Consider the following 18517-nt stretch of genomic DNA (forward strand, 5'->3'; position numbering starts at 1 on the left):
CGTGCCCCTTCCTGACCATGAGCACTACCAGGCGCGTCCCGTTGCCCCAGCGTGGGAACCCAGTCAGGTCAGGAAATCAGACAAGGTCCTCTCTGTCCCGCGACCCTCGGACACCAGCCCTCTGTCTAGGCCGTGGGCTCCTGCTGCATCCGCATCGGGTGGGTGGGCAAACCGAGACCCCCGGCGCTGGCCGGCCACTGGACTCGAGCCTAGGCCCCAGCCCCACCCTGGGGTGGTACTGCCTCAGCCCCACACCCTCTTCGTCTCCCCTCGGAGCGTCGGAGCAGGACGCTAACCGGTCAGCCTCTCCGCCCCTTCTTTAACCGTCCTCCCTGCGGGCCCTTCTTTCTCACGTGACCTTCTGAAGGTCATCTCAGCAAGGCTCTTCGTGGCCTGGCTCCTGCCTGTTCTCAGTGCTCCCTGCTTTGTGTTGCGCACCGCGCCAGACCGGGCGGTGCCCCCCTCGGGGCGCCCTGCCCACCTGCTGCCGCCCTGCCCTCGCCCCGCCCCTTGTCGTCCCGCTGGGTCGCAGCTCGTGGTTTGCTCTCTAGACTGTGAGCCCTCCGTGGGCAGGCGCCCTGCCGGAGGGCTGTCGCCCACGCAAGGTTCTGGGTGACATGGGGCCCGCCGGTCTGTTCCCGTGTCTGTGTCCTGTGCTCCCAAGCCTGGCGCCTCCTGCCGTCGCAGCGCCCTCCGCAGACCGAGACGCCGCTCCTGCACCAGCGCTGCTGCTCGCCTGCCCGTGACCGACACTGGGCGCAAGGTGAGGGGTGCTATCTGTGATTGAGGGACATGGCAAATGGAACTGTCTCACACAGAAATCGCACCCGTCACCTTGGCCCGCCTCGCACCGCCCCTCACGGAGGAGCACGACGGCCCTGGGACCACCGCCCTGCCGCCGCCGGAGCCCCGAGGGGCACACACGTCGGACGTGGACTCAGACCGACCTCGGTTCGAGTCCCGCTCGTGCCAAGGGCGTGCGTGCGCACCCTTGGACAGGTCACCTCACCGTTCTGAGACCGTTCCTACCTCACAGGGTTGTTGCGAGGAATGCATGAGGCGGAGTTGGTGAAAACTCTTTGTTACCTGTCAATTGCTGTAACTATTTGAAGTCGCTTTTTAAAAAATATTTGAAAAGTCAACCGTATCAACCCCTGGGGTGATGCCAGCAGCCCATGCGTTGGGTGGGATCCTGAGGGGCTGGGCTGTTTGGGCTTGACCCGGGCCTGCGGGACTGAGTGCCGGTGGGGAGGACCTCATGGTCAGGAGAGTTCCGGCGGCACAAGCCAATCTTGGTGGGTTGGTGGTCCCAGGAGAGGGCCTCCCTCTGCACGTTGGTGGGACTGTGTATCCCTCCTGGGGGCCCCTAATTCCGGAACATCCTGCTGCCGTTAAAGAGCTGCCGGTGTGTTTGCACTTCACACCCTGCAGAAGAAGGACCTCCTCCTCCCCCTCCTCCCACCAGCCCCGGGCCGCTCTCCCCAGCAGTCGTGGGAAGATGTCTTGGAGGCCTTTAGTTTTCCCTAGGTCGGCCTGGACACCGCACCGGGCCAGGGCTCGAGACAGCAGAGGGTCCTTGCAGAGTGCTGCCCCGTGGGGCCTGCCTCATGGGGCCTGCCCGATGTGCCCCGGGCTGGGCGCGGCGGCTGGGCCTGGTAAGCAGCCTGCGGGCAGCCCAGGTGACTGACGCAGCCTCGGGGGACAGATGACAGGGTGCCAGGCCTGTCCCTCAAACTGTCTGTCGCACGTGGCAGCTCTGGAACCCCATGAGCAAGCCGTTTCACCACCCTGCTCCTTCCTTTCCTCGTCTTTAAAGGGGACGTAATAACTGCCTACCATGAGGTGAAGCTAAGATGATAAAACAAATGGGAACGTGATTTCTGAGCTGTCAGCACCATAAAACTCGGGCTGTGCCCTGGCCAGGTGGCGCAGTTGGTTGGAGCGTCGTACCATACACCAAAATATTGTGGGTTTAATCCCTGGTCAGGACACATACCTAGGTTGCTGGCTTGATCCTCGGTTGGGGTGGGCGTGGGAGGCAGTTGATCAATGTTTCTCTCTCACACTGATGTTTTGCTCCCTTCCTCTCTAAAAAAGTTGGTAAACATATCCTCAGATGAGGATTAAGAAAGAAAGCAGTCAGGCTGCTGCTGGGGCGCCCGGGCCCAAGACACTGTCCTTGGGTCTCACTCCCCCACACGGCCGGGGTCATGACTGGTGTGGGAAGGAGCGGCGACCCCCAGGGGCCAATCCCGCGCCCCCACCTCCCCACACCTTGTTTCGCTTGGACTTCGTCTCTCTGCGTCTTCACAGCTTCCTCCTGAGACTGAGGGAGACGTGAGGAGTTGGGTCCCCATCTCAAGGGTGAAGAGCGAGGGCTCATAGCAGTAAGTGACTTGCCCGAGGCCACACCAGAGTCTTCTCATTCCGAGTCCAGCCTCTGCCCGTCGGACCCGCAGGAGGGCTGTCACATCCCAGGCAGCCGGCCTCTCGGAGAGACCTGGTTGGCTCGTGCCTCCCGGCTTTGTCGCCCAGCTTGGTCGTGCGTTGGTTGTATAGGCATTTAACCCGGGCCGTCTTTACGGCACCCACACCTTCCAAAGTCAGATCCCTTAGCATCTCTTTTCTTCCTTCTCACCTGGCACATATAACGTCTTTCCTAAAGAATGGTAATTTCACGGGCCAGCATTCTGCCACGTAAGAGCCAGCTCAGATATCTTAGCCGGTAAACACCCCGGGAACTCAGAAACCCACGCGCTGAACTCGGGCTACCACTTGCTTTTCGAGAGTGGATGGGGTGTGAGCCTCTAAGGGCCTGCCCCCACCCGTCTGTCCGCCACCAGCCTTCTCTCATCCACTTACTCATTCAGCAGATGACTGGGTTTTCGCCACAGCCAATTTACCTGCTTCTCCACTCGGCCCGGGGCCACCTGTTCCCCACACGCAAGCAGGTCTTTCCGGGTCTGGCCCCGCCCTTGCCCGAGGCCCTCCAGGGCCTTCCGGTCTCACTTGGAGTCAAATGCAGATCCTCCCAGGGGTCTGTGGGAACCCCCCTGGCCCTGGCTGCTCCCTGACCCGTGTCCCCTGCGCTCTCGGCCTCACCCACTCGCTTCCAGTCACACCGGCCTCCTCACTGTTGCTCCAAGCAGGCCACGCATGTTCCTGACACTGGCCTTCACACCCAGTGCCCCTCCTGCCCAGAATGTCCTTTCCTCTGCTCCTGCGTCACCTGCTCAGAGAGGCCACACCCCTACGCCTGCCACTTCACCTCTCCTCCCGCCGGGCCGTCTCCCACGGCCCCTCTCTGGAACCCAAGTCCCGGGAGCCGCTCGTCCACAGCTCTGCCCCCAGCGCCTCGCTCGGTGGCAGCGGGGGCGAGCGAACGCGCAGGCTCGGTCTGGGCATCCATTCGGAGCCAGGGACCCGCACGCAAAGGCAGAGAAGAGAGCAAGTGTGGCAAGTGCCGTGGCAGGGGAGCTCGGGGCCTGCGGGGCCTGGAGAGCAGGGCTGGCACACGTGGCTACTGGGAAAGCCTCTGGCCTGGGCGTGCCCGGCCTGGGCCTTAGTGGATGGGTGCAGGTCTGCCGGTTCGAGAAGACGGGACCGGTGCATGGACACGCCGCTGCACACGCAGGCGCCGTTCCCGGGGCACTGTCCCTCCGGGGCGGTGGGTGTGGTCTGAGGATCAGGCGGGGCCAGGCATCGAAGGGCGGCCTCTGAGTATAATATTCTAGGGCCTAGGCTCTCCTCTGGACCGGTGAGGAAGGTGCATCCCTGCCCTGGCACCACGGCCCCTGCTGGCGCTTGGAGGGAGGGCCCCGGTGGGTCCCCAGCTAGCCCGTGGCTTTCGGAGGCCCCGGAGCCTCAGGCTCGGCCTCCCCGCTCAGGCTCTGTGCTGGATGACGCATCTTCCTGGAGGGCGTCAGTGACGGCTTGTACAGCGCGCTGGCCTGTGGCTCTCTGAGGACCCCTGGGCATTGGTGGGCACCCCTGCCTGCCCCCCCTGCAGAGAAACACGGTGCCCCGTTTGGGGTGGCAGAGCCCCGGCTGACCCAGCTTAGCCGCCCACCAGAGGGGTGGTCGGTGCCTCGAGACTCCGTTTGCTGGCACATCCCCCAGGGCGATGATGACTGCTCACCAGGTTGGTTTGAGGAGCAGACATGGAGCCGTGGACGCACCCGTGCAGGGTGGTTCTCTCATGCTCACAGTCCAGCAGGGGCGGCAAACAGGCACCTTCCAGCGCCAGTAGAAGGCAGGGCTCGGAGGAGGAGCCCTCCCTGGGCGGGTGGCCGGCCTCAGAGGACAGCAGGGCTGCAGGGCAGCGACGGGACGTGCCGCTCATGGGCACGGGGGCCACCAGAGGAAGGCGGGAAGGAATACATGTCTCAGGAAGGTGCAGGTGCCTCCTGGAGAGCCGCGGGGCCAGGCTGGAGCTGCTGGAGGCCCGGCCCAGAGAGTGTCCGTGGGCCTCGGGGGTCAGCCAGGAGGCGGTCTTGCATCCATCTGGTGGGCGATGTGGCCAGGAGACCCCCCCCCCCCCCCCGTCTCCACAGCCCTTGGAAGTCTGTCATAAGAACTTGTGCAGACTTCACTTTCTCTTCTCCAAGTACTTCCCTGTTTGGAGGTACTGACCGGCAGAACTGACGCCCTGGCAGAGCCGTCAGCACGCTCCCTGTTTCCCCATCCCCCTCCAGAGCACGCCGTCGGCGCCTGCCCCGAGCCGGGAGGGCCATTCCGGCGTGGGGGAGGGGAGGGGACAGTCTCTGCTGCAGCAGGGGCCGGAGTGGCCAGCACCGCTGCCCGCTGAGCTCGGACATCTATCTGGTCTGGGCGTAGCTCTCCTCCCTCGCTTCCCTCCTGTGGAGTAGAAAAACACTGGGAACAAGTACTTGTTGAGGAAAGAAATACATTTAATTCACAAAGTAATAGGCTCGCGGTGTGAGAGAGGGCCTTGTGGGTGCTCTCAGCCAAGACCTGGGTCCCACAGACCCAGGGACCTGCTGGCTCGGGGAGTGGGGCTCGGGCAGAACTGGGGTCAGGTCCAGCTGTCTGCCCGGTCGCAGGAGCGCTTGCCTCTCCTGACTCCGTTTTGCAAACCCTGGTGTCGAAATGCCTTTCGCCCCCTCCTGGGGCACCCAGCAGCTGGAGGGGGGACAGGCAACTAGCTGGGATCTGAGCCCCGCTGGGTGTGGGCACTGCCCGCCTGGGGGCGTGGGGAAGTCTGTGGGCCCCAGCTGACACGCCCCTCCGGCCAGAAGCGGAACGTTGACTCGGGATCTGCGGAGCCCTCATCCCGCGCTCGGCTGCGAGTTCACCTGCTGCCTCTCCGACCGCTTCTCCCCAGCAGCGCCGCTCGTTGAAGCAGACGCGGTCCGTTGCTGGCAGGCAGGCCTTGAATTGGACTTCTGACCGCTGGGTGCTGCCCCGAGGCCTCTCCGGGCAGATCTCACAGCACAACCCGCTGCAGAGTGAGCCCTGAAGAGGCAGAGGAAGCTCTGTGTGACAGTGAGGGGTGGGGGCTGCAAGGTCCGGGTCTGGTCCTGACCCACCACTCACGACTCTGGTGCAGGCAAGTTTCCGCTCTCTCTGGGTGTCCGTGGCCCAGGGAGTGAGGGTAGCATCACCCCTAGCCCCTCTGGGGGATGGGTCGTAGGAATTGAACAGCCCTGGCTGGTGTGTGGCTCAGTGGATTGAGCACCGGCCTACACACAAAAGACACCAGTTCTATTCCGGTTCGATTCCCAGCCATGGAACATGCCTGGGTCACAGGCCAGGTTCCCGGTTGGGGGGGTGTGAGAGGGAACCGATCAATGTATCTCTCATGCATCAGTGTTTCTCTCCCTCTCTTTCTCCCTCCCCTCTTGCTAAAAATAAATAACTAAAATCTGTTTTTTAAAAAGAATTTGATAGATGCACATATGAGATGCTAATCACTCAGAACTAACCTAACAAGGAGAGAAACCGGCATTGTTGGGTTGCACGGTATGCGTAGGCGGGTACTAACATGTTATTGATACACACACCAAGGCAAGCGGTGCTTTTGCTAGTTTTCCAGACAGGAAGACAGAGGTACAGAGATTCAATAACCTGCCTGAGCTCAAAGAGTAAACGACAGAGTCAGAACTCGGTCTAGCTCCACGTGGCTTCAAGCCCCTGTGCTCGGAGCAGCGCCTGGAGCCCAGTGAGCCATCGGTAAATGGGGCTGCCGCCGCCGGCACCTGCTGCATCCACTCCAGTTCAGCCTCGCGGGTCGGGGGTGGGCCGAGTCCCGAAGACGGAAAGCAACTAGCTGCTCACGGCCCCAGAGCCCGCTAGAAGCGATACGTTAGACATCTGGGGAAGGGTTTGGGCCGGCGGAAGGCAGTCACGGGAGCCCAAGTCAGAGAGAAGGGGTGCCGGCCTTCCTGGGGTGCCCGTCCGAGGCAGCGGGGGTGGGGGAGGGCGAATTCCTTTACAGTCCAGCATCACACCTTGCCAGTTCCTGCGTAGTCTGCATGTTTGGTTTTAGCCCGGGGGATTGAAGAGGGAGCGGTCGGGATCCAGGAGGGCGGACTGTGAGGGAGACGGGGTCTGGGCCAGGTGAGTCGGGCTTTCCCAGGGGAACCAGAGGGACCCCACGTTTCCTGGCTGGGGAACAGCGTGGGGGAGCTGGGCTCGGGGCCACGAGCCTGGGCGGAGACCAGCTCGGGCTGGTGGGAAGCCTCCCCGGGAGAGAGCACACGTCTGGACCCAGGCAGAGAGGGTGACCGGGAGATGGTTTGTGGGAGGAGCAGCACCTCCCGGGGACTGGTGGAGGGCGGCGAGCAGGAGAAACCGCAGTCGGACCGGGAAGCCGGCATTGCTTTGGGGAGAAGGTGCTGGCTGGGGGGGTTCCCACACGGGGAGTCGGGGGCGATGCCGAGTTGGGTGTGTCCCGTAGGTGTTCTCCGCACACTGTGCGCCCGGCCCCGAGCGGGGTGCCGAGGTCCAGAGAGGGGCAGGGTGTGGGCCTCGCTCCCGAGGGGCTCCCCGCGGAGCGCAGCAAGCGGCAGCTCCAGTGTGGGCGGGCGAGGAGCCAGGGAGTGCCTGCCCCCTGGGCACAGAGGCCCAGGTGCCCCCGGTGGGCCCTGCGGGTGTGCCGGTCAGGGGACACGGGCGAGCTTCCCACAGAGGGAACGGCCACTGTGCCCGCACGCACGTGTGGCAGCAGCGAGGCTTGCGGCAGGTGGAAGGGTCGATCCCCCCCGGGCCTTGGAGCTGGCAGGGCTGGTGGAAGAAAAGCACGAGACTAGCGGTGACCGGTTAAGAGAGCAGCCGGCGCGATGGGGAGGGAAGGGAGACCCAGGAACGGCCAGCAGGGGCACCCGGACGGAGCCCGGGAGGAGTGGGCGGCCGAGGCGAGCGGGGCCCCGGGGCCCTTCCCGGGGCCCGTCGCCTGTTCCCTCCTGGCTCCCTGCCCACTCTGTCTCGTCCCATCACCTACGGGGAGGGTGGGGGGGGACAAGAGGAGGGCCAGGCAGGAGGCTTCCCCTGGCAGACCCTCCCCGGGGGCCCCCTGGCACTCGCTGGAGTCGGGTAGACGACAGGGCTCTGATAGGCCAGCCGGGGAGCCGCATTAAAGATTGAAGCGCGAAGCCCATCTGACGGCCGCCGTGGATCGGTTTCCCACTGCAGGGGCCAGGCGGCCGCGGGAGGAGAGGTAAGTGGCCGGGATGCGAGGAGCGCGCCTCCCGGACCGCGCCCAGGGGCCCGCCCGTAATGGTCAGCAGGGAGTGGACCTTCCACTGCTTCTGCTTCTGCCACTGCGACTGCACCGTGCTCTGCAGAGTGAACTGTAGGTGACGACGGGGCGCCACCCTCTCCTTCCTGCCCCTCAGGGCCTCTCCTTCTGCCGTGGGGCTGGGGCTGGGGGTGGGGGCGGTGAGCTCTGGGCCCTGGGGCCCAGGACCCGCCATTGGCCCATCAGAGGGCCGGGCCGCTGCCTGCACTCAGGCCTTGCAGGAGCGGCAGGCAGAAGCAGCAGCATGCGGACTGGGCGTCGGGACACGTAGGCTCTTATCCCAGCAGCACCGGTCCCGTGAGACGCATGTGGTCCTGCGCAAGTCACTCGCTCTGAGCCTCCGTTTCCCCGGCTGTAAGATAGGTCTGATAGGTCCTGCCCTGGATAGGTGAGCAGGTTACTCACAAAAATGGTACAAAGAAGCTTTGTCACCAAGGTGTGACAGGTTTTATCGCACTCTATTCTGAGGTTCTTTTCGAGGTTGGTTGCGGGTCCTGAAACGAGCATGTGAGGAAAGGGGGGAGGGCTGTTTCACTGGGGACCTCGCTGTCCAGAGGACCACAGCCTGGGTGGTCGGCCACGCCCTGGCCTGGAGGCTGGGAGACCGGGCTCCTCCCTGCTCCCCTGCCGTTTCGGATGTGTCTCTCCCTGTTGCTGGGCCGTTGCTGGGCCTCAGGACCCCTCTGCACACGGAGGGGCCAGGGAAGGCTGCTGCTTGCCAGCTCCTGGGCGGGGCAGCCGGCCTCCTGCCGGCCTCGGCGCAGTGGGAAGGCCTGTCCTCTCCGGCGCACCGGGCGGGCGCCCCTGACGGAGGCCTTGCAGTCTCCACGCCAGCAGGTGCTGACCTCCCAGGCCCACAGGTCAGGTAGACGCCGGACCCTTAGACACGTTGTTAACTGCCGGTCACCGTGGGGTTGCACCGACGCCGGCAGGCCCGGGAGGAAGCCCCTAGCAGGGTTGTGGTAGGCGGCGCATGAGCTGGCTCTGCGGCCCTGAGTCCAGCGAACAGCCTCACCCGTCAGCCCGCCGGGGGCCTGCCCTCGTTAGTAGGACTGGGCGGAGGGGGCACCAGAAACCCCCCCGGGGTCACTTGAAGAAGGCACCTCGACTGGTGCTACACTTGGGCGGCAGCCGGGGGTTGTCTGCTGCTGAGCCAAGCTTGGGAGCTGGGGCCCCGGCACGGCCCCGGGTTCCCAGGGGGAGGCGGCCGCCTGGCACAGCATGCCAGGAGGGGCAGGGCCCTGGGCTGGGAGACACTGTCCTGGGCACTGGTCCCAGGACTGCCACCAGTTCCTGTGTGGCCTTGGCGAGGTGACTCCGAAGTGTTAGGCCTGGATCACAGGTTCTGTCCCCACACGGACACTTGGTTGGCGGCAGGAACCTTGACACGAGAGGGGAAAGCATGCTCGGGACTTGACCTAGGAAGGCTGCCCCCGTGCCAAAGTGCCGTTCCGACTCAACTCAGAATGGAGGGACCTTCTGGAGAAAGATGGAAAGCCAGAAAGGTGGCAGGCGGGGGAGGGGAGCCCAGAGAGGCTTGGGACTCTGCCAGCCCAGGCCAGGTGGCTGTCGTCCGCTGGCCAGAAATTCCATCGAGCCTCACCGAGCAGGCGCTGGATCCTTTGTCTCGGGAGCTCCTGGGAGCTCAGGTTCCATCCTTTCGGGAGGCTCACTTGAAACCTGCCCTGTCCCTCTGTCACACAGGGGCCGGGGCCGGCGTCCCAGAGCCTCATGAATGCTGATGGGCAGGCGCAGGGGGGGGCGGGGGGGGGGGCCTTTCTCAGGAGCGGATGTCCTCGACGGCTCAGCTTGTCGGCCCCCCTCGGGCTGCGCCCCGCACCAGCCAGCCTCCCAGGGGTGGAGTCGCAGAGGAGGGCTCGTCCCTCTGGGGGCTCTTTGTGTCTGTGACTTTGTGATACAACGCGCCCTTCTTCTGCCCAGTTTGGAAGTTGGAAAAGAGGGAAACAATCCCACCATCCGGAGGTAGCCCCTGTGTCCATCCCGCGGTGTGTCCTTCCATCCCTTCAGACTGGAGGGGTTAGGACTCAGTGGCCTCGGCCCCGTCCTGCTCACTGTGTTGGAAACTGGGGCCCAGAGAGGGGCTCCCCTCAGCGCTTCACTATTTGTGGCAGAGCTCCCTCGGAAACCTGGTCCCCCAGCTCCGAGTTCACCTGGCAGGGATGTGTACACACTGGAACAGTCCGGAGGAGACCGGGCAGGAACAGGGGGACGACAGGATGAGGGGCAGTGTGAGGGCTGGGTCTGTCTTCCCTGGCAAGGACTGCGGGGGCACGAGCACTGTTCCCACTGTCCAGCGGCCCCCCCAGCCACCACCCCGTGAAAACCCACCACCTGTCGGGTCCTGGCGGGGACCGCTGGGAGCGGGGCCGGGGCGGTGGGTTTCGGCCCCCCAGGAAGAAGACACTGGCAGCGTGCCCTGCATGCCCCGGGGCACCTCCGTCACACGTACCAGCCCCAAGAGCCCAGGAGGCACCTTTCCCCTAGGGCGGGGCAGTTCACATGCACCGTGCCCAGGCTCTCCGCAGATGGGGCACCGAGGCAGGGGCAGGAGGGGTGGCAGCAGGCAGGCAGACCCATGTTCTTGCTTTCCCGAGGCCCGTGGGTGCGGGGAGGCTGCCGTGGGGGTGGGGCTCCCGCCAAGAAAGGGGCCCCAGTCCGGTCCAGAGTGGAACGGGGCAGCTAAGTGCGGTCTTCCAAGTGCCCACCGTGCATTTACTCACCACGCAGGCAGGGCACGGGGCACCACGGAAGGTGACTCCGGAAGTCTGCACACAGCTGCGTGCAGAGCCCAGCGCCGTCCTTTGCCAGGGACCTCATCAGAAACCATGTCGTGTGACAGTGGCGGGGTCAACGGCCCCGTCTCCTACGCTTGCCCGTGGCCTCCGGCCTGCACTGGGCCCCTGCTGTGGGCAGAGCACTCCCGCCCCCCCCCCCCCGCAGTCTCCCCCCGAGCAGGCAGGAGCCTGGAGGGTCCCTCCTCAGCCTTGTGTCTATGGCTCGTGCCTTAGGTGGCGTTGGTTCGTGGAGCTAGCCAGCTCGGCCTCCCTCGTTCCGTCCCCTGTGCTCTGTTCTCCCGAGTCCCCTCTAACCTCGCCACCTCGGTCCAGTGAAGGACACCGGATGTCTGCTGTGAGCCAGGCCTGCGCACGGAGGCCCGGTCAGAGGGTGGCCTCTGGCCCTGGGAGCGCACGCTCCCCTAGAGAAGACGCGGCCCCACACCCCTGTCCTGTGGCTGGAGGGCCCGGTGGTGAGGGGCCCGCGACGGCGGGGTTGGGCCTGGAGGACGTGGCAGGTGGAGGAGGAACGGGGTGGGTCGAAGCGGGCACGTGCTCGGGCGCGGGCAGCAGACACTGAAGGGCTGTGTGGAGGCGGGTCCAGGAGACGTGGCTGCAGGTGGACGGGGATCTTGTTCCCCGGAGCTCGGACCGACTGTGTAACTCTGTAAGGGGTTTCTGGCGCTCGCCGGCTGCGATGTGAGAGTGGAAGACGGGAGGGCGGGTGGGGGCCGAGTGGAAGCAGAGGCTCCAGGACAGACTGAGGGACCTCATCAGCAGGGAGATGCAGGGGCGGCCACGTGGGGACAGAGGGACTGTGGGTTCTGGTGGGACCTCAGACACAGGAGCAGTGAGACTCTGTAACTAATGAGATGGGGGGGGGGACCTGGATCCTGGAGGGAGGGGGTGTGGCTGGAGGTGACTGCGTGACCCGGGAGAACTGCATGGCCTCCACCTCGAATAATGCGGATTGCACCACCCTGGGTGCAAATAACTAACTGGGTGCCAGGACGCGCGGCAGTGACGGCCAGACACCCAGCGCCCCGCCCTGAGGCTTTCTCAGGGCGGAAGCACCCACAGGTGACGGCACCAGCAGTTTCCCAAGGGCCCCTGCGTGGTTCTGGGGGAGGGGTGCTCCTCCCAGCCCTCCGCCCTGTGTCTGCCAGGGCGCCGGCCGGGCCCATGAGGGGAATGGGCCCGGATGGCCACAGGGATCCCTACTGCAGACACCCGGGGGGCACTGGACGGACCCCTGCCCGGGCCGCAGCTCCCACCTCTAAACCAGAAGGAGGGACTGTAGCTTCCGGTGTCGGGGACCCTTGTAGCTCAGAACAGACGAGCGTTTCTGAGTTTGAGAGTAGATGGGAGGCCTTAGGCAACCGAGTGTTGTCCCTTCGCTCTGTCCCAAGAGTCCACCTGTCTAATCTTAAACTACGTTTCCATGAGACACACGTGCAGGAGCACCTGAGAGGGCTCCTGTCGTACACCCCCCTCCCCCCCACTGAGGGACCAGGCTGGCAGAGGGGGCTGGGCTGGGAGGGGTCCAGCTCAACAGGCAGAAGAGGGGCTCGAGCGCAGGCTGCCCCAGACCCACCATGGCGCGGGCAGCTGGTGCTGTCTGGGGTCCTGACGGAGGGGAGGGGTGGGAACCAGTTCCGGTGACCAGGCCCACCCCCCAGACGCAGACAGCTTTGGGCAGCTGGGGTTGCCCGGACCTCGTGAGACCTCAGTCCCAGGTGGGGCCTCAGACCGGGTGTGGGACAGGGGTCCGGGGGGGTCCGGGGCCCAGAGCTGCCAGGAAGAAGGGCGGGCTCCAGACTTGGCCCGTGGGCTCGGCAGCAGAGGCCGGTCTGAGAACGAGGAAGGAGCCCAGCTTGACCTGGGGCCCCGAGCCTGGGCCACAGGACGCGGGGCTGGGACACCTCCCTCCCTCCTGCCTCGGCCGGGGCACGTGGGTCGGGGCTGAGGGACACCTGGTCGCTGTGCAGACACGGGGCAGGGGCTGCGTGCGCACCACCTGCGGGGGCAGCCGCCTGTGCGCTCGGCTCTGCAGGCGACAGTCAAGCCTGCCACCTCCTTCTTCCTTCCTTCTCCAAGCCGGTCTCCGTCCGACCCGCAGCGTGAGGGGCTGCGAGGAGGAAAGGCGCTTTGCACGCAGCTTGAGTGTGGCTCAGCCGCTTGCCCTCGTGAGGCCCGGAGCGAGCCCCTCCTTCCTGGGCTGTTGGCTCGCCTCTTACGGGTCCCCACGGGCGCTGTCTCGTAGGGCTGTGAGAGTCACAGTCGGTGGAAAGGCGCGTAATGATATGCTATTAAATAAATAAAACCCCAAAAAGCATTTAGAGGCGGAAAGGAAACTAATGTTGGTTGCCCGCCTACGACGTGCCGGACCACCACCCAGACACCGCACTGGTCACCTCTCCAGAGAATCTGAAGCATCTCTCCAGCCACCCCCGAGAGCAGCAGGAGGCACTGAGCCGGGAGCAGGCCGGGCGGGACCCCCAGCCCTGGGCCCTTGCCTGCTGCGGGGGCCCTCCGTCCCGGGGCCGAGAAAGCGGCAAACCGCGGCTAAAGCGGTGGGGTCCGAAACTGCCAAACCTGGAAGCTGCTTTCCGGCCCGTGAACGGCCGCGGAGCAGAGAAGAGGACTCAGCCCCCGGCGGGTCACACCTGGGGGGGGAAGTACGGCCTTCGGGGGGGCACGGGGGGAGGGTGGCGCCGCTGCGCTAGAAAGCCCGCACTCACCCGGAGGTGGCAGCTTCCATGGCTGGGGCTGCACCGGGAGGACCTGCCTGGACAGCGCACGGGGTTCCCGGGCTGGGCAGGAGTTCGGCCCAGACTCAGAGGGTCCGTTCGAGCTTCAAATACCTGTCACCTGGTCGTCCCTCCCCCCGCCCCCGTGCCCCTGGCCCAAGCACAGCCCGCTCACCCCTCAGCTGGTGGGTTTTGTTGAGGTCTGATGTGGCTGCCACCTCACCCTGGAGGAGACAAGGCACCTAGTCACCGAGGCGGGAGGGCCGCTCGAGTCCCGCCCCCGTCACGAGACTGCCCGCAGTTCCCCGGTGACCCCTGAGCTCACCAAGAGGAGGAACAATCAGCTCTTTCTCGGGCTGGTGCCGAAGCCTGGCCTGTCTTACAACGGTGGCACAGCACCAGCCCTGCGTGAACCCGGGTGCGTGCGCCGGCCTCCCACGCGGGGCCAGGGCAAGGATGTGGCCCCGAAGGCTGCGTGCTGACCGCCTCCGCCGCCTCTGCCTCCTCCCACGGGCCCCCACCCCCAGCTGCAGACCCGCAGGTGCAGGCAGAGGGCGGAGGGCCACAGACGGTGGCTCGGGCAGCCCGGGCGCGCGCCTTGGCTCTGACACCTGCCTGCTCAAAGGTTGGGGAAGATGGGTCTCCGGGGTTTGGTAGTCCCAAGACACTGGTGACCGTAGGTGCAACGGTTGTGGGGAACGTGGAGAGGCCAGATGTTAGGGGGGTGGCGGGGACGGTGGCAAGGGAGGGAGGGACAGCAGCGAGTGTAGTCTGAGAGGGGAGGAGGGAGGGGTCAGGAGAGGAAAGGGATGGTTTGAGCCACGTGAAAATGGGGTCCCGTGTACTGGCTCCGAGGGGAGAGCCACGAGAAGGGGAGGGGGTGGCCGCGAGGACGAGGGGGGCGGCATGCTACTCGGGTGTGAGAACCACTGCTGGAAGGTCGAGGGCTTCTTGTGTGGGACCGACCAGGAGAGCAGAGGCGGGTCCCTGCTTCCAGGCGCGCCTGCCAGGCCCTTCCTCTCGGCTAACCAGCGGGCTTCTCTGCTTCTCTGCCTGCAGGCCCCTCCGCCCAGCGTCAGGTGCAGAATGGCCCCTCTCCTGATGAGATGGACATCCAGAGAAGGTAACCGCCCCCCCAGCACGGCCCGCCTGGGGGCTGGGGCGCCGTTCGGCAAGCAGGGGGCGCCTCTGCAGTAGCTAGAGCCCGGGCTCCCGGAGGACCCCACTGGGACAGGGGAGCGGGCCTGCCCGCGCGCCCCTGAGCGTGAGGAAGGAAGAGGGAGCGAGTTCGGGGCTGCTCTGCCCGAGTGTGCTGTTTCCCAGAGGGGGCGCCCTGCCTTCCCTTCCGGGCCTGCAGCCCTCGCAGCAGGCCTGGCGGTGTCCTGGGTGCTGGGCGCTCTCGGTGCGCACGCCCCTGCCGCACGTGTGAGGGGGCGGTTCTCACGAGGCAGAGGGCTCCGGGACACAGCCAGGGGAGCCCCGGACCGTCGGACCGAGGCCCCGGCCTGGGCGCCGTCCTGTGCCATCTCCTCTCCCTCTGTCTGGAGGCCTCGGGCAGGTGCCGCGGCCTCGGGAGACCCTCAGCCCCCTGCCCGCACACCCCCCAGTGAGGTTAAAGCCGCGAAGGCCCTACAGCACCGGGTGAGCCGGGCTGCACCAATGTCCCCGTGGGGCCAGCCCGCGGAGGAGGCAGCTCCCGGGGAATATGGGCCCTGGGACAACATCCCCCCCACCCCCAACCTTCCGAGCTGCTCCTGCGAGGTCAGAACTGGGAGGGAGGGCCAGCGCTGTCGTCCTGGAGTGACAGAACAGGTCGTCCTGGAGTGACAGAACAGGTCGTGAGGGCCAAGGAGGGCGTGGCCTTGCCAGGGAAGGCGGGGCCAGGGCTTAAACCTGGGCTGCCCTCGCCCCCCGCAGGGCTCTGCCTCTTCATGAGGCTTTGCGTCCAGCTCAGGGGGCGCTGTGCTGAGGGGGTGGGCCTGGCCCCGCTCCCCTCATTTAGCTTCTGGGAACGGGGTGGCTCCAGGGCCTTGTGGCTAGGCGCCCAAAGTAGCCGTCACTCAGAGGTGGAAGGAACCAGGACTGGCGCCTGGTGTGGCCCTGCTCAGCGCTCAGCCAGGGCCTCAGAGTGAGCTCTGCCAGCCCGGGAACGGGGGCACGGGGGCACGCAGGCCTACACAGACCCTTCCGTTGCTCTCTCAGAACTGGTGAACACCATGCCGTATTATCTTAACCCACAACCCCAGTCCAAACTGTGGGGGGCCCCTGGCCACAGACCCTTCAAGTCCAGTGTTGCCCGCAGTCACCTGCCTGCAGGCTGGAGCGCCCCTGGAGGTCAGTCTGTGAACTGCAGGAGGCGCACCGTGGAGCAGGGCCCCAGCTACGACTTCCCACCGAGGGAGGCCTGGGGAGGGAGAGATGACCAACCCAGGGCCACACAGTGGGCTAGTGGCTCCAAGCACGGGAGCCTTCTCGTTTTCACGCAGACAGTATCGTGAGTCACACCTGCTCTTTAAATATCTTCAAATACCTTCATCTCCCCAAGGGCTCCTACATATGGATCCTGCTGGGGGGACTGGTGTTTTGGGCAACGTCTCAGCAGTTTGGAGGGGGCGGCCGATGCGGTGCTGCCGGGAGGTTTTCAAACCCCTCCGATGCCAGAGGGCCTTGTCCATTGTTTCCAGGTGCCAGGCACAAATCTTAAAAGAACTCCATGACACGGGTGTAATTACGCTTATTTTATGGAGAGGAGCCTGAGGCCCAGGAAAGGGAAAGGCGTCCCCGTGGTCACAGAGCCAGGGATCCCAGAAGGGGAGCGGGAAAGCCCCCTGCCTCTAAATGGTCTCCGCCGTGAACTGCGGGCCCCACCTGGCCGCCGGGTCTTGGGCGAGAGCGGCTGGATGAGGGGCATGTGCTCCCCTGCCCCCACCGAGCAGGCGCAGGACCCGGAGCCAGGCGGCAGAGAGGGCCGGCTCCGTTGTGCACAGGGTGCGGGCGTGGGGCCCACGGCTCCCCACCCTGCGGGGCGCCCTCCCACCTCCCCTGCCACGCAGACACTGTGGCTTGCCCCCACCTACTCCCCCGCCGGGCCGGGCCAGGGCGGGTAGCCAGGTGCGCCTGCCCCAGTCTGCTTGTTCCGGGAGCCCCTCCTGCTCCGGCACCTCCGTCCCAGATTCTGCCGGTGCGTCCGTGGGTCAGCGTCCTCACACCCGGCCTTCTGAAGCCCCCTGAGGCCACTCTGCCCCGAGGAACTTGGGTTTGGTTCCTGCAGAGGCGCACACAGCCCGCGCTGCCACCTGCCGGACGGCCCTGTTAGTGGGGGCCGGGCCCACGGCGAGGTCCGTGCTGAAGGAAGGAGCGTGTGCTGCCAAGCACCCACTCCCCCTGACAGCCCCCGGAGCCTGGAAAGTGCTCCAGGAACTTCGCCAGGTGCAGCGGGAGCAGGGGATGTGGGGTCGGGCCAGCCGAAGCCACAGGCCAAAGTAGCCATCAGCCAGGGGCCAGAGCCAGGGGCTCTCCGACCTAGGGGAGAGCTGGGTCCCTCAGCCACGTGGTCGCCCGAGCCTTCGAGGTTGGCTCCCTGTTTAGGGGCGTCCCCTGTTTGGGGACCTTGAACCAGTTGTGTACCCCACCTCTGTTAAGTGGAGGCAGCAAGCCCGGGGTGCTCACCGTGAGCCCCCTAGCCCAGGGCGCCAGTGGACACAGAGCACAGAGAAGTCACGCCTGCTCCGCCCCTGTTGCCTTTCAGACAAGTGATGGAGCAGCAGCACCAGCAGCAGCGCCAGGAGTCTCTAGAGAGAAGAGCCTCGGCCACAGGTGAGGGGCGCGCCGGGCCCTCTTGGAAGAGCTGCCGGTCACACAGATCTCGGGATGTGACCGTCACAGTCAGTGAGAGCAGGGAAGCGAGAGAAGAGGGCAGAGGGTGGGCAGTAGCTGCGCTCGGCCAGCGCCCCCCCCCCCACCAGCCTCTGGGGCTGGGACATTGATGGGAGACAGCGACGGGGGACTTCCCAGCACTCGGCATTGCTCCCTCACATGTGCCCCGGTCCGCCTTGCACCACAGTTACCTGCCATAGTCCCCAGAGGCCGAGGGTCACTCTCAGCTGCATCTCAGGGACCCGGGTCTGCAGATGCCTGGGATGGGACAAGGTATTGAGAAGGAGCAGAGAAGCAGAGAAAGACAGTTTGTGTCACCAGAGGTCTGCCCCTCCCGCTGGAAACCCAGGACGAGAGCAGGACAAAGCCAGCTGAGCGCAGGGCCGTGAGGCGAGCATGTGGTGCTGTGGGTCCAGCCAGGCCCCGACGCTGGGGAGACAGGAACCAGCACAGGGAGTGACCGGAGCAGGGCCAGGCCCACCCCAGGGGGGACGGGAGAGGCAGCCTGAGTCGTTCCTGGCCCCCCAGAGAAGCAGGCTGTCCCCTCGTCCCTGCCCTCCCCAGGGAGGCCTGGCTGGGGCTGACCAAGCCCCCTGTTGTGTTTCAGGACCCACCCTCCCGCCGGGGCACCCCTCATCTGCAGCCAGCGCCCCCCTCTCCTGTAGTGGGCCTCCGCCCCCGCCCCCGCCCCCCCGTCCCACCACCACCCGCGGGAGCCGCGCCCCCGCCCCCGCCCCCGCTGCCAGCCGGAGGAGCCCAGGGCTCCAGCCACGACGAGAGTTCCGTGTCGGGTCTGGCCGCCGCCCTGGCTGGGGCCAAGCTGAGGAGGGTCCAGCGGGTAAGTGTCCCTGAAAACAGGCGGGACGGGCTGGGGGGCCGGTTCCCAGCTGTGCAGCTGCCGCGTGGACAGAGCCTCCCCTCTCCTGGGCCCCGGACCAAGCGCCACCCGGCTGCAGCCTAGACACCCCCTCGGCCCACCCGTCTGAGTGCAGAACCCTTGGGGCGGCACCCAAGGGTGGGGGCCTCAGAGGGCGCTCGGGTGCGGAGTGCACTGCCAGCCCTCACGGTGACCTTCACGGGCGGGGCAGACTGCCCCCTGACGGGTGAGGGGGCTGGGCCCAGGGGTGCAGTGTGGGCTCGGGCCGGCCCCACCGCTCCTCGCGTGTCTGTCGTGCAGCCTGTCCCTCAGGCTCCGGCTCCCGTCCCGCACCCGTCTGCCCGCATCTGGGAGCCGGAGCCCGGGAGTGGGGCCGAGTGGCTGTGGCTCCCGCACGCAGGTCTGTCCTATGGAGTTTGGCTTCCTCCCGAGAACCGTCTCCTCCCCACTCCGGGCCGCA

General features: G+C 66.0%; 1 protein-coding gene across 1 annotated transcript in view; it reads left to right on the forward strand.

Annotated features, from left to right (window-relative positions):
• The window catches only part of EVL (Enah/Vasp-like), an 86176-nt gene that overhangs the window by 57390 nt on the left and 10269 nt on the right, over nt 1-18517 (forward strand). Inside the window, 4 exon segments of the mRNA XM_028506463.2 lie at nt 14364-14427; nt 17053-17120; nt 17788-17867; nt 17869-18018. Of these exon segments, the coding sequence (XP_028362264.2) occupies nt 14364-14427; nt 17053-17120; nt 17788-17867; nt 17869-18018 (362 nt within the window).

Source organism: Phyllostomus discolor, chromosome 1 (assembly GCF_004126475.2).
Source record: "Phyllostomus discolor isolate MPI-MPIP mPhyDis1 chromosome 1, mPhyDis1.pri.v3, whole genome shotgun sequence".
NCBI lineage: Eukaryota > Metazoa > Chordata > Mammalia > Chiroptera > Phyllostomidae > Phyllostomus > Phyllostomus discolor.